This window comes from Mobula birostris, chromosome 3 (assembly GCF_030028105.1).
Source record: "Mobula birostris isolate sMobBir1 chromosome 3, sMobBir1.hap1, whole genome shotgun sequence".
NCBI lineage: Eukaryota > Metazoa > Chordata > Chondrichthyes > Myliobatiformes > Myliobatidae > Mobula > Mobula birostris.
Window position 1 is genome coordinate 81,608,936 of NC_092372.1, and position 13,412 is coordinate 81,622,347.

At 42.0% G+C, this 13,412-nt stretch overlaps 1 protein-coding gene across 1 annotated transcript in view; it reads left to right on the forward strand.

The window, feature by feature from the left end:
• The first annotated feature begins 8,010 nt into the window (after positions 1-8,010).
• ppargc1a (peroxisome proliferator-activated receptor gamma, coactivator 1 alpha) overlaps positions 8,011-13,412 on the forward strand; it is a 575,483-nt gene continuing 570,081 nt past the window's right edge. The window contains exon 1 of the mRNA XM_072252955.1: positions 8,011-9,157. Coding sequence (XP_072109056.1) covers positions 9,074-9,157 — 84 coding nt within the window. The 5' untranslated portion in view covers positions 8,011-9,073. The remainder of the gene's footprint in view (positions 9,158-13,412) is intronic.

Consider the following 13,412-nt stretch of genomic DNA (forward strand, 5'->3'; position numbering starts at 1 on the left):
TTTTACACAAGTAACTTTCTTAAGATGTGTGAATTGTATCAATTAATTGTAATTATGAAAGTCACATTCCTTTGATCTTTATCAGTAGATTAAAACTAGATTAAGAAAGCTCATGAATCTTTTTTTGTTTATATTCTATATCTCAGTTTTCCATCTTTATTTTGCTTTCTGTATTTGGGTTGATATTGAGTTCGAAATCCTAACCTGCACTTCCTAATTCTGACTGTTGTTTAAACCTCAATTTTTCAAACTGGTTAAAGAAAAACACAATTGTCAGGTGACACACTCTCCTTCTATCGAGGTTTGAGCCTGAACTCTGGTACTGTCGAGTTTGCACATTCTCCCTGTGAATGGATTTGTTTTCTCCCACACCCCAAGGATGTGCAGATTGGTAGGTTAAGTGGCTGATGCACCTTACTTCTAATGTGCAAATGCATGATACAATCTAGAAGGTGTGGTGATAGTCCAATATTGATGGGAATGGAGTGGCGGAGAGAATAAAATATGATTAATGTAGAATTAATGTAAATGGATGCTTGATGCTCAATGGTTGGTATGGAGTCAGACCGACCATTATATAATATACTATTATATGACAATTGCTCAAAAAGCAAAAAAAAAGCATTTGTTGGAAATTTGAAATTAAACATGGAATACTGAAAAGTGTTTCAGCATTTTAAACATTAATATTAATAATTGTCTGTAAAATGAAATAAAAATACACACTACCAAAGATTAAACTTTTCTGGAAGAGGAAGAAAGTGTTGCGTGTTCCAACTCCTGACCCACATCACTGTAAGTCAATACATTCCTGGCTTAGCAATTCTCTTTGCAATCTGGGCTAATATTTGTTCTTCAACCACAATCATTACATGAATGCTGTTAATGGGACTTTAATGTGTTCAGATAGCTATGTTTCCTTCATCAGAGTAGTGCTTACATTTCTATAGACCTTACTTATAAAATTCTTCGGGATCTTAGAAGCTCATGAAAATCTATTTAACTGCAAGTCTTTATTCCTTCCCAGGGCAAATGTGTTGCATTGAGCACCATTTTGAGAGAATACTTACATGTATCTCCATAAGAATCAAAGAAATCCAACGTATTTTCAGTTATTTTCTGCCTAACAACCAAGCATTGTTCAATGGGGACACAAGAGACTGCAGATGCTGGAATCTTCAGCAACACACAAGTCAAATGAGAAACTCAGTGGGTGAAGCAGCATGTTTGGAATGAAATGAACAATCATTCTTTTGGATTGAGACTGAAGGAACTCAATCAAGGGGTCTTGAACCAAATTGTCACCTGTCCAATGCCTATAGATGCTTTGTGTGTTGCTTCAGCATCATTCAAGACTATTTTACTTATCATTAGTTTTAATGACTTCAAACCCACAAATTATGAATTCACAGGTATGTACACTCCATAAAATGCAGGAAAATTTATCCTATTTAATTGCTATCTGACCATTTGTCAGCAATGTAATGGAAGATTGTGGTTGTTATTAGTCGATCAGATCACTCGTTAGATAACCCTGAAGAATTCCCTCAGTAAAGTTCTTTGTCAAATCTGCAGCTGTTTCATCATCATCATCAGCATCATCATCACAACGTCAGAGCTGGCAGTTCAAAGGCAACAACCATCTCCAAAAACAGAGGACCTAATTCTTTTCCAGGGCAAGTGTGCAACACTGAACACCATAATGAGAAAACATTCACATCAGATTGCATAAGAATCAAAGGAATCAAGCAGGTTTACTTGCCCCCACTTTTTTTCCAAACAAAATACAGCCACTTTTAATGTAATTTTACCCATCATTAGATTTACTGAGCTTAAGTTCACAAATTATGAACCTACCATATATGCACTGTTCCCAAGAAAATCGAATGGGGAATGTAAATATGGTGGCTGTAAGAATGGGTGAGCAGGCTGTGTATACTGCAGAAAGAGAGTTACTTTATACTTTATTGTCACCAAACAATTAATACTAGAACGTACAATCATCATAGCAATATTTGATTCTGTGCTTCCCACTCCCTGGATTACAAATCAATAGTAAATAGTAAAATTTTAAATTATAAATCATAAATAGAAAATATAAAAATGGAAAGTGAGGTAGTGCAAAAAAAACGAGATGCAGGTCCCGATATTTGGAGAGTATGGCCCAGATCCGGGTCAGGATCCGTTCAGTAGTCTTATCATAGTTGGAAAGAAGCTGTTCCCAAATCTGGCCGTATGAGTTTTCAAGCTCCTGAGCCTTCTCCCGGGGGGAAGAGGGATGAAAAGTGTTTTGGCTGGGTGGGTCGTGTCCTTGATTATCCTGGCGGCACTGCCTCGACAGCGTGCGGTGTAAAGTGAGTCCAGGGACGAAAGATTGGTTTGTGTGATGTGCCGCGCCATGTTCATGATCTTCTGCAGCTTCTTCCGGTCTTGGACAGGACAACTTCCATACCAGGTTGTGATGCACCCTAGAAGAATGCTTTCTACGGTGCATCTATAAAAATTAGTGAGGGTTTTAGGGGACAGGCCAAATTTCTTTAGTTTTCTCAGGAAGTAAAGGCGCTGGTGGGCCTTCTTGGCAGTGGACTCTGCTTGGTTGGACCAAGTCAGGTCATTTGTGATATTGACCCCGAGGAACTTAAAGCTTTTGACCTGTTCCACTTGCGCACCACCAATGTAAATTGGGTCATGCGGTCCGCTACTCCTTCTGAAGTCAACAATTCCTTTGGCTTGCCAACATTGAGGGATAGGTTATTGTCTTCGCACCATGCCACCAGGTTCTTAATTTCCTCTCTGTACTCAAACTCATCATTACCGAGATACCCGAGTTACCTCCTGATACCCCTCTATAATAATGCAGAAGCTGGGCTGTGACAGAATGCCCTTGCTTGAATGTGTGTGGCTCCAAAATTCCTCAGGAAGCTTGATATCATATAGTACAAAATTAGCCTTTTGACTTGCATCCTATCCACCAACAGTGCAGTCTTACCTGCCATATATAGAAATGACAAAGTATATTGGAATCTAGAGCAACACACAAGTCAATGGGCAAATTCAGTGGGCCAGGCAGCATCTATCAATGGAAGTGGACAGTTATTGTTTTGGCTACCGCGTCAGCAGTTCAGAATCTCCTGATCTCACATTAAGAACAAGAGCAGAGGACCACGGGATCCATTACATGAACATACAACTTAAACTATCCCATTTTTGTCACTGGGTCAACCAAAACTGTGGGAGTACCTTCACCAAAAATCTGTAGTATTTAAGAAGGTAGCTCGCTATCATATTTTCAAATTATTGCTGGGCAATAAATGCTGGTTTTGCCAATATTATGAATAAAAATAACAGCTATATTCTTAGGTGTGTATGATCCATTTTTGTTGCTTCAGAACAAAACTGCACGGAAAGAGCTTATCTTTAAAGTTTCATTTGGCTTTTGGTGAAAGGATTGCACGTTCAGGGTTGCTGAATTGTTTATAAAAACATAACATGCTGGAAATACTCAGCAGGTCAGGCAGTAACTGTAGAGGATAAATGGGCTAACTGGTTTATGTCAAGGACCCTTCATCAATTTTCCACCAACTGCAGACTCTGCCATGGCTTGAGCAGAAGGCATTTGGCATGGTAATGGGGGCATGGTGGGTTTCTTCTGCAGTTGTTGATGGGCTTTCACATGCTTCCAATAAAACTCTTCAAAGTTCTCAATGGAATCCTGGTTGTTTCTTCTCTACTCAGAGTGTTTGTGGGGAGTGCATTCCCATAAGGACTTTTCATTTTTTTATGAGGAAGTTTGGGATTATTCTTGATCCTGTTCTCCCAGAACAGAGGTTGGAATATAGTGCTCTTTTCAGGAATCTGATGTTGGGAATATGAATGCTGTGGTCCGATGGAAGCCAACTTGGTATAATCAGCAGTATACCGGACACTATCAGCAGTATACCAGACACTCAAGTGTTCCAGGGAAGAGAAGTGTGCGCAGTCACAATTACAACAGAGAAAGTACTCAGGAAGCTGAATAGTCTAAAGGTAGATAAATCTCCCGGACCAGATGGAATGCACCCTTGTGTTCTGAAGGAAATAGCTGTGGAGATTGCGGAGGCATTAGCAATGATCTTTCAAAAGTTGATAGATTCTGGCATGGTTCCGGAGGACTGGAAGATTGCAAGTGTCACTCTGCTATTTAAGAAGGGGACAAGGAAGCAAAAAGGAAATTATAGACCTGTTAGCTTGACATCGGTGGTTGGGAAGTTGTTGGAGTCGATTGTCAAGGATGAGGTTACAGAGTACCTGGAGGCATATGACAAGTTAGGCAGAACTCAGCATGGATTCCTTAAAGGAAAATCCTGCCTGACAAACCTATTACAATTTTTTTGAGGAAATTACAAGTAGGCAAGACAAGGGAGATGCAGTGGATTTTGTATATTTGGATTTTCAGAAGGCCTTTGACAAGGTGCCACACCTGAGGCTACTTAACAAGATAAGAGCCCATGGAATTATGGGAAAGTTACATACGTGGATAGAGCATTGGCTGATTGGCAGGAAACAGAGAGTGGGAATAAAGGGATCCTATTCTGATTGGCTGCCGGTTACCAGTGGTGTTTCACAGGGGTCCGTGTTGGGGCTGCTTCTTCTTACATTGTACATCAATGATTTGGATTATGGAATAGATGGCTTTGTGGCTAAGTTTGCTGACGATACGAAGATAGGTGGAGGGGCCGGTAGTGCTGAGGAAACAGAGAGTCTGCAGAGAGACTTGGATAGATTGGAAGAATGGGCAAAGAAGTGGCAAATGAAATACAATGTTGGAAAGTGTATGGTTATGCACTTTGGCAGAAGAAATAAACAGGCAGACTATTATTTAAATGAGGAAACAATTCAAAGTTCTGAGATGCAACGGGGCTTGGGAGTCCTTGTACAGGATACCCTTAAAGTTAACCTCCAGGTTGAGTCAGTGGTGAAGAAGGCGAATGCAATGTTGGCATTCATTTCTAGAGGAATAGAGTATAGGAGCAGGGATGTGATGTTGAGGCTTTATAAGGCACTGGTGAAACCTCGCTTGGAGTACTGTGGACCGTTTTGGTCTCCTTATTTAAGAAAGGATGTGCTGATGTTGGAGAGGGTACAGAGAAGATTCACGAGAATGATTCCAGGAATGAGAGGGTTAACATATGAGGAACGTTTGTCTGCTCTTGGACTGATTTCCTTGGAGTTTAGAAGAATGAGGGGAGACCTCACAGAAACATTTCAAATGTTGAAAGGGATGGACAGAGTGGATGTGGCAAAGTTGTTTCCCATGATGGGGGAGTCTAGTACGAGAGGGCATGACTTTAAGGATTGAAGGGCGCCCATTCAGAACAGAAATGCGAAAAAATTTTTTTAGCCAGAGGGTGGTGAATCTATGGAATTTGTTGCCACTGGCAGCAGTGGAGGCCAAGTCATTGAGTGTATTTAAGGCAGAGATTCATAGGTATCTGAGTAGCCGGGGCATCAAAGGCTACTCAGAAGGCCGGGGAGTGGGACTAAATGGGTGAATGGATCAGCTCATGATAAAATGGTGGAGCAGACTCGATGGGCCGAATGACCAACTTCTGCTCCTTTGTCTTATGGTCTTAATTAGGGCCTTGATATAAAGTATATAGCATGGGAGAGGAGGCTGAGATTGGTTTGTCTATTTTGCCAGTGGATTTGGAGGACTTTCCAGAGATAGATTTGGTACCATCTCTCCAGAGCTTTGAGGTTCCTGCTGTTGGTAGTTCAGGTCAAAAGCCTCAGCTAGATATAATTCTTGAATCAGATTTGAGGTTTTAATCTTCAATTTCACTTCTTAGTCAAAACTGAACTACCATGGAGGGAGTGATGAATTTCTTCACTGACGCCTAACCTCGCTGAGATGTGGGTCCCCAGATAAACACAATACCCTCCATGGTCGAGGAGTAATTGGACTAACTCAGAAATTCCCCAATGCATTTTCTGTTGCTATTAAGAAATCTAAATTACTTTTGACAATGCTGGGCACAAATACTTCGAAACTAAGATGACACGAAGTGCGCTGTCGAGTATAACACCAAAATATATCTTGAAAACGAGATTAATCAATCTTCTAAAAAATAACCATTTTAGAACCAGGAATGTCTTATGCTAGTGCATCGGTTGGATCTACCTTTTATTTGAAAATCACATTATCGAGGCATTATCCATTTCAAGACTTGCTTGTTTAGCAATTTGGAAAGTACTACCAAAGGCAGCCAAAATCTCTCAAATCAAACCGCTTTCTAGTCTGAATTTCAAGAATATCACTCATTAGATAATCCGATAATTTCTGGGATCGAAAGCAACATGTATTTAGAACAGCACGAGTCTGCGTGCCTTTGACCTGGTTTGTGCCTGTGCAAATGCATTCATGAATCCTGGAGAATTTCGGTGTATCATGGTGTAGCTTTCAATAATTCTAACTTGCAGTGTTATCATCGATGCAGCACGACGCGGGGAAAGCGGTATCAATCACATGGCAACGAGTTCCCACAGCGTATCTAATTAATATCAAAAGAAAATGCCAAGTAGACAAGCAGTGCTGGTCCGGACGCAACCTGACACTCACATGCACACAGGCACTTCTAAACACAACCGATTTCTCAAATGGCATACATGTGATCAACGTGTCTGAATATTCCATTATGCGGAAATGAATTTATAAACGGAATGATTTTCCATTCATAGCTTCCCACAGCTTTACAAAGCCTGAGTACTGTATTGAAGCCAAACAGACTACGTACAAAAGTTGCTACTACAAAATCCAAGCACCAGTAAAATTGCCGTGAAGTAAACTTCCAATACAAGTTATCGTAAATATACGTTTTACCAACATGATGTTTTTGTTGCCGACCCCGCCTATATTATAATACTTATGAAAAGGTTGCTTTATTCGTGTATAGTTTAAAAACAATCTCACTAGTCTTTACAGGAAAACAGTATTGGCTGCGGCTAACTCCACAAATCAGTAAAAGCGACGCTGCCTTTTCCCACGATAGGCTCGCTGTGTTATATTTGGTCGAGGCCACCCCACAGAATTCTGTGCACGGCGTGTTTATTCATTGCCCGGTTAGTGGTCGCGAACCCAAACTTTGCTTCCTGTGAAGCAGGCGAGGTTCACCTACTTTACACTGCTGATTCTTCTGGAAAGCTGGGCTCCGGGACTTCAGCGTCACAAGCACTCGGAATTAAAGGGAAATCGCGTTGGTTTCACCAGATCCTCTGATGGCTTTCCTGTTGTTTAAACCTTTTTGGGTGAGACCACGGCTGAATGTTTGGGTGTATTAATAGGCTGTACTATAGTGTTGTGGAGTATAGGTCGATAGCAACAGAACTCTCCAAGGTTTCAGACGTTTCCATTACGTATTCGCCACCTGCATTGACACTCAGCTCATCATCCTCACATGACCTGGAAACACGCTTTTTATATCAACCTGTGCAGTCAGGAGGAAATATTTTGGAGGATGTTAAATAAGAGCTAGACGTTAAAAAACCAACTTGCAGACAGAACCTTTACCGCCGGCCTGATTTCATATCTGGATATAAGGTGGTCGACTGAGAAAAGAGGAATGTGGAGTTTCAGCATTTTATAAACAATCTCCAATTCTAGTCTGAGCGGAAGTGGTGGCCCGAATAACTATCTTTCATGCGAACTGGACGAGGGAAGTAGGATTGTGGCATTCCTTGGACTTAAACCGTGTGGCAGATACCGCGCTGTCGTCTAACTAGCTCCGGTAATGAGGCAATGATCTAGCCCCAGATCTCGGCTTAAAGTGGCTAATCAGGGGAAGAGAACTGTATTTCACATAAATGACGAGCTGGTGATCTAAGTTTAAAGCGTGCAGTTTGCCTATCGGAAGTTAAACGTGAATTCGGGATTGCAAATATTGTTGGTGGCAGCTGGACTCACGCTAAAGGCACTGATGTTCTTCGTCTGGAAAACTTAACTGTAACCGGCTGGTGTTAAAGTGCCGATTTTAGTGCGGGCCCGGTAAGTTTTAAATAAACGGCTCCGTCTTCACTACGGACTGTCTCCGTTTGGACTCGTGCGAAGACTGTGAAAACAGTTCCGCAGGGAATTAAGTGATCATCTTTGATACACTGTATAAACATGACCCCTGGCGGGAATTGATTCATTTAATCATATTACACCAGTCTTGTAGATCTGAACGCTGGATGTGCGAATGGTGGGCACACTCTCCTGGGACTAACAGTGAAAGTTAAAAGGAGAAGTGAGATCTCAGGTGCTGACCTCACTGAACAGGGGTGGCATTACCCCACGTACGCTCATTGCACCGTCTGGATTCGTGACCAACGCGAAGACGACACACTGTCAAGGGAAATAAATCAAAGGAAGAGATCCGTACCATTTCACTCTCAACGCCCCACGCCTTCCCATTCAGGGATCTCCAGTATCTGTGACAGGAATAGGTGCCCAATTGAAACAAAGTCTACCTGTAATTCCCAGCCCCCTCTGCTGGCCTTGCCAGGAAGCCGGGACCGTGCACGTGACACTTTTGCCTTATTTCCCAGGAGGAGAAATTACGAGAGAGGGAGGAAAAGTCTCATCGTTGTAATTTTCCCGTATTAACAGTGGCGCTTCGGAGCACGATTTGAAACGTCTAATCATCTACCTCTGAGTCTGACTTGACAACATTTGAACCCCCCCCAACCCCCGGAGCAGTCTGTCTCTCTGGACTTGTGTCACGCTAGCTGGAGAAAGAAAGCGCGTTCCCGGCTGCCTGCGCGCGACTGCAGGTTGCACGAGCCCAGAGGGGGCTTCGCTCAGCAAAGCCAATCAGCGGCCGAGCTTGGTGCTTGCGGTGTACCGCGCGCCACTGATAGCAGGGGGCGTGCAACAGGTGGCCCGAGAGGCTTCAGCTTGGCGCGGTTCAGCTGCGTGGGTCCAGGCGCGCGGTTGGACTCCGGACCCGGAGCAGGCGCTCGCTCACGTGACTGCGGCTCGGACAGCGACTGTAGGCGCTCGCTCCCGCGCTCAGCCCCGCACCCGCCTCCCTCCTCCCCATCCCATCGCCCACTGAGGATGGCGGGCTGTGGACTAAACGAAGACCTCTTCTTCTCCTCGTTTCTCTTCAGCTACATCAAGGAGAGCCCATTCACTCAGCAGGTAAGTGGATATAAGATGGGAGATTGGAGTGCTCGGTGGGCTCGTAGCATCCACTTGATATGCCGCTGCTGCCTGTTGGGTTAATTCTTTTTCACAGAGACCGAAAAGGGTAATTGCCACATTGCGAAAAGGGTGAGTACAAACCGAGTTCACGGGTATCCTGTGAGGGAAATTGAACTTGTCAATGCAAATGTTCATCTTGTGTGCATTACCACCTATTTCCCCCAAACAATTGCTGGAAGCGTGTCCGAAGCGGAATGCCATTTATGTAAATAATGCATGGACAGTAATACAGTAACTACGTAACCGAGAACTGTGAAAAGTGCATCGCGGAGGCTGGCAGGTGACAATTCTATTTGCAATAAGTGGGTTAGCATCAGTTTGGAGTGATTTCGTGTTCAAAAACCTGGAAAGATGGAAAGGCTTTTGCCGAAGTGGCTAGGTTAGCAACTCAATGGGAATCGGTGCAGACTCCTCGTGTGGCAAAAGTGCTGCTGATCTAATAGAAAAGGAAAGGCAGTCGAGAGTCACCGTCTCCAGGACACTCGAGACCAAACTTCCCGTTGCCAGTGTAATGTTACTGATTAGCCGCCGATCAAGAAACAGGGCAGGTTAATAATACATTAATATATTAACATAAAGGATAGAGGCGCTAACATTTGCGGAGTAAATTACTGTCTTAACTCGGACAGATATTCGGTGCTAACTCAATTACCGTATATTTCAAACAACATGCATCTTCTCAACGTGATCGAGGAATTATACCCTAAAAAGGTTAATAAATCATATTTGGTCTGCCCTGCTGTCTGTGCGTTAAAATATCATGACTCCAGTAAAATATTCATTATTTGGTGCTTTAACCAGAGGTTGAAATAATGCAAAGTTCTCAGGCAGCTACGTTACTTAGTGTGGTGCTTCCGAGTGGAGAGCCGGGGTTTGAAGCGTCTGATCATTTCACACTCGGGTAAACCACTGCCTGATGTAACCAAAAGCGTTGTCCCTGTGGATGGCTATTGTTCTAATTACATACCGCTCAGGGATCTAATGTACAGATAAGCCTGGGGAATTTCCAAGCTAGGATCAGAGCATTGGCGCTAAAAGGTGGTGGTTTATCAGGAATATGGGGGCGGGGAATTGAAAGGGATAGTGGTTAATTTAGGTTAAAATTTAGGGCATTGCTGGCGTTCATTAGCGACGGAAGTCGAACAAGACACTTTTACTCTGAACCGCTTTATATATTCGAAGTACTGAAGTATTTTGCTGCACACGCACGGTTTACAGTATCCGAAACGTTCGGGTGTTATTAATTTTGGTTCTCCTCAGTAGCGGGTAGCGCTGTAATTAAGAGATTGACTTCTCACACACAATCAATCGAGCGGTAACTTTGATAAACTCAGCCGCCAAGGCTAACACTTTTGCCTGAGGGGCTTAGTCATCTAATCATTTTCACATTTCATGATAGCGACCAAACGTTGTTTCAGTCGAGTTGAAATCAAATTGTTTAAATATTTGATTGGCGTACACAGCGTTTGTGGGAGAGAACGCGGCGTGTAGGAACGTGAAATGTCAAGTGTTATTGAAAGGACTTCGATGCGGAAAATTTGAAGATGATATTCTGGCGTAATTCACGGAAGGTGACAGGGTGTACATTTGGGCTAAGAATTACAGTACCAGCTCAGGTTCAGCGAAGGCTGAGTGAGGAGTTTGAAATTTCTCTTATTGTAAAACATGAGACAGAGAATTGACATTGGCGACACTGCGGAAGGCCACACACTGAATGAAAGGCTGATTCTTACAGCTTCAACATAATTAGTAGTAAGCACCGTCGAATATTTGTTTTTAAAGCATGGACTGTCCAGACGTTGTAATACAGGACCGGTGATCACATTAGACAATTATTGCACAACAATATAGACTCTGCTTGTACTGTCGTACCAGGTTAGAAGAAGATCAAATAAATTTCAACCGAAGATCATTTTCTAGAAAATGAAACATCTCAAGAATATGTCCAGTCTTCACTGACTTTTTAACCAAGCAGATTATTTGTTGGTTCTCCCTGTAACAGCAATTTAAGCTCAAACAAATATATTTAAAATATTATCATACTGTAAGTTTGTAGGCTTTCTGAGGGCGAGAGTTGGCTTTTACCATGACTTTTAAGCCCTGCTTGTTTGTTCAAGACGACCAACGACTAGCCTGGTGGTGGGAGAAAAGGTAAACAAGCTGCTCTGTAGAAATGTCTTCGTGTGTTCCCAGTGTTTTCCACGAAGGCTGCGCAGCTAGTTCCAGTATTATTTAGGCAGGTGCATGTGCAGCAGGTACAATGACCCACCCCTTTGTAATAACTTCATGGCCCATTCTTTGCAAGGCTATATCAGAGTTTACTATTATTTGTTAGATTCATTTGTTACATGGCAAGGTCAATCATGGGATATTATTTCTTTTGACCTCGTGCCGAGTTTGTGACATTAAGGGACTGGACATGCTAGAGGCAGGAAACATGTTCCCGATGTTGGGGGAGTCCAGAACCAGAGGCCACAGTTTAAAAATAAGGGGTAGACAATTTAGAACGGAGTTGAGGAAAAACTTTTTCACACAGAGGGTTGTAGTTCTGTGGAATGCTCTGCTTCAGAAGGCAGTGGAGGCTAATTCTCTGGATTCTTTCAAGAAAGAGTTAGATAGAGCTCTTAATGATAGCGGAGTGAAGGGATATGGGGAGAAGGCAGGAAAAGGGTAGACTGTGGATAATCAGCCAGGATCACAGTGAATGGTGGTGCTGGCTGGAAGGGCTGAATGGCCTATTCCTGCACCTATTGTCTATCGTCTATTGTGACCATGGTTCTCTGTGCCTTCAAAGTTTAATCATGAACTAAGTGTGCTCTTTGTTCATCAGGTTATTTTGGTACAGCAGTAAGTACACTTACTTTTACTTGGAGGGTTTGAATTCAGGTCCTGGGTGTAGATGAGAGCCCAAGAGAGTTACTGCATTCAATCAGGCTGTTAGGTCCACCAAGTCTGCACTGCCCATCAACCACCCAAGTAGAGGATCAATTACTTCCATCTGTTCCGTAAGCTTTCTGTGTTTGTAAAAATGACTGCATTTCGGAGTATCTTACTGTTTATGGATCTCTTTCAGGCTATTAATATTAACAATATTAGGTTAATATTGTCATCACTTCTCTCTTGCCTATTTGATCATCAATAATGACCATCCCTTCCCACATCTTCCCCTGATATAGCTTGTGAATTTAATCTTGGTTCCATCTTATTACATATTTCTGTGGACCTCCTCTGCAATATCACTTACAACATGTTTCAGTTTCACATGCACCTGGTTGAGACTGACTGATGGTCCAATATTCACAAGCGGATGAGCAATGCCTTCCTCCAGTGTTAAATAGAATGTTCAGTTTACATTTGTAAACTTTGGGCCCCAGCTGTAAAATGTTTGAAACCTAGCCGGATAACTGACTGCATATTATATTTGGCCATAGGTTGTGTTTTTGTCCTTCTATACATGCCCTTTTAGATACCTTTGAATTTCACCTCAATATGTTGCCATGCTTTAGCTAAAACTCCCTTTCATGCCTAAGCTATCTCTAAATACTGTATATTTGTTCTGATTAGGCTCCTAGTTGGTCTCTCGTATTTTGTTCTCAACAAACCTGAAGTCATCTATTCCCTAATTCATGTTTATTCTAATCTGCCTTTCCTCTCGATGACTGGCAGTTATGGCTTCAGCTATCAAGCTCCTACATTCTGGTATTTCCTTGTAAAACCCTTCCACCTCTCTACTTTTCAGTTAACTTTTTTAGATGATCCTACTTCCTGGACCTGAAATGGAAGCTGTAAGGTTATGGAAAGAACTATATAGATTCGCATTCTTTTTATTTTTACCAAATGACTGTTGAAACTATAACATTTCATTTACACCATAACAAATAGTACATTACTTGCATTTAATGCCCATGTGAGACTTTGGTATTTTTATAGTGTTATAAAATTATTTTATAAGGGATTGCTTCTGCAAATAAAAATTCAAATGCTATATTTAATATTTTTGGATATATTTTGCTACTTAAAATCATTCTATAAATTAAGTTTGTTGCTCTTTAATTGTGTTTCTTGATATTATATTTTATGGTTAATTGAGAACTTCAAATCTATAATTAGTCAAGCATTTTTGTAAATATTCTTTTTTTTAAAGCACTGTTTTCAATGTCTGTGTGTAGTAATTGTCAACTTCTACAAACAG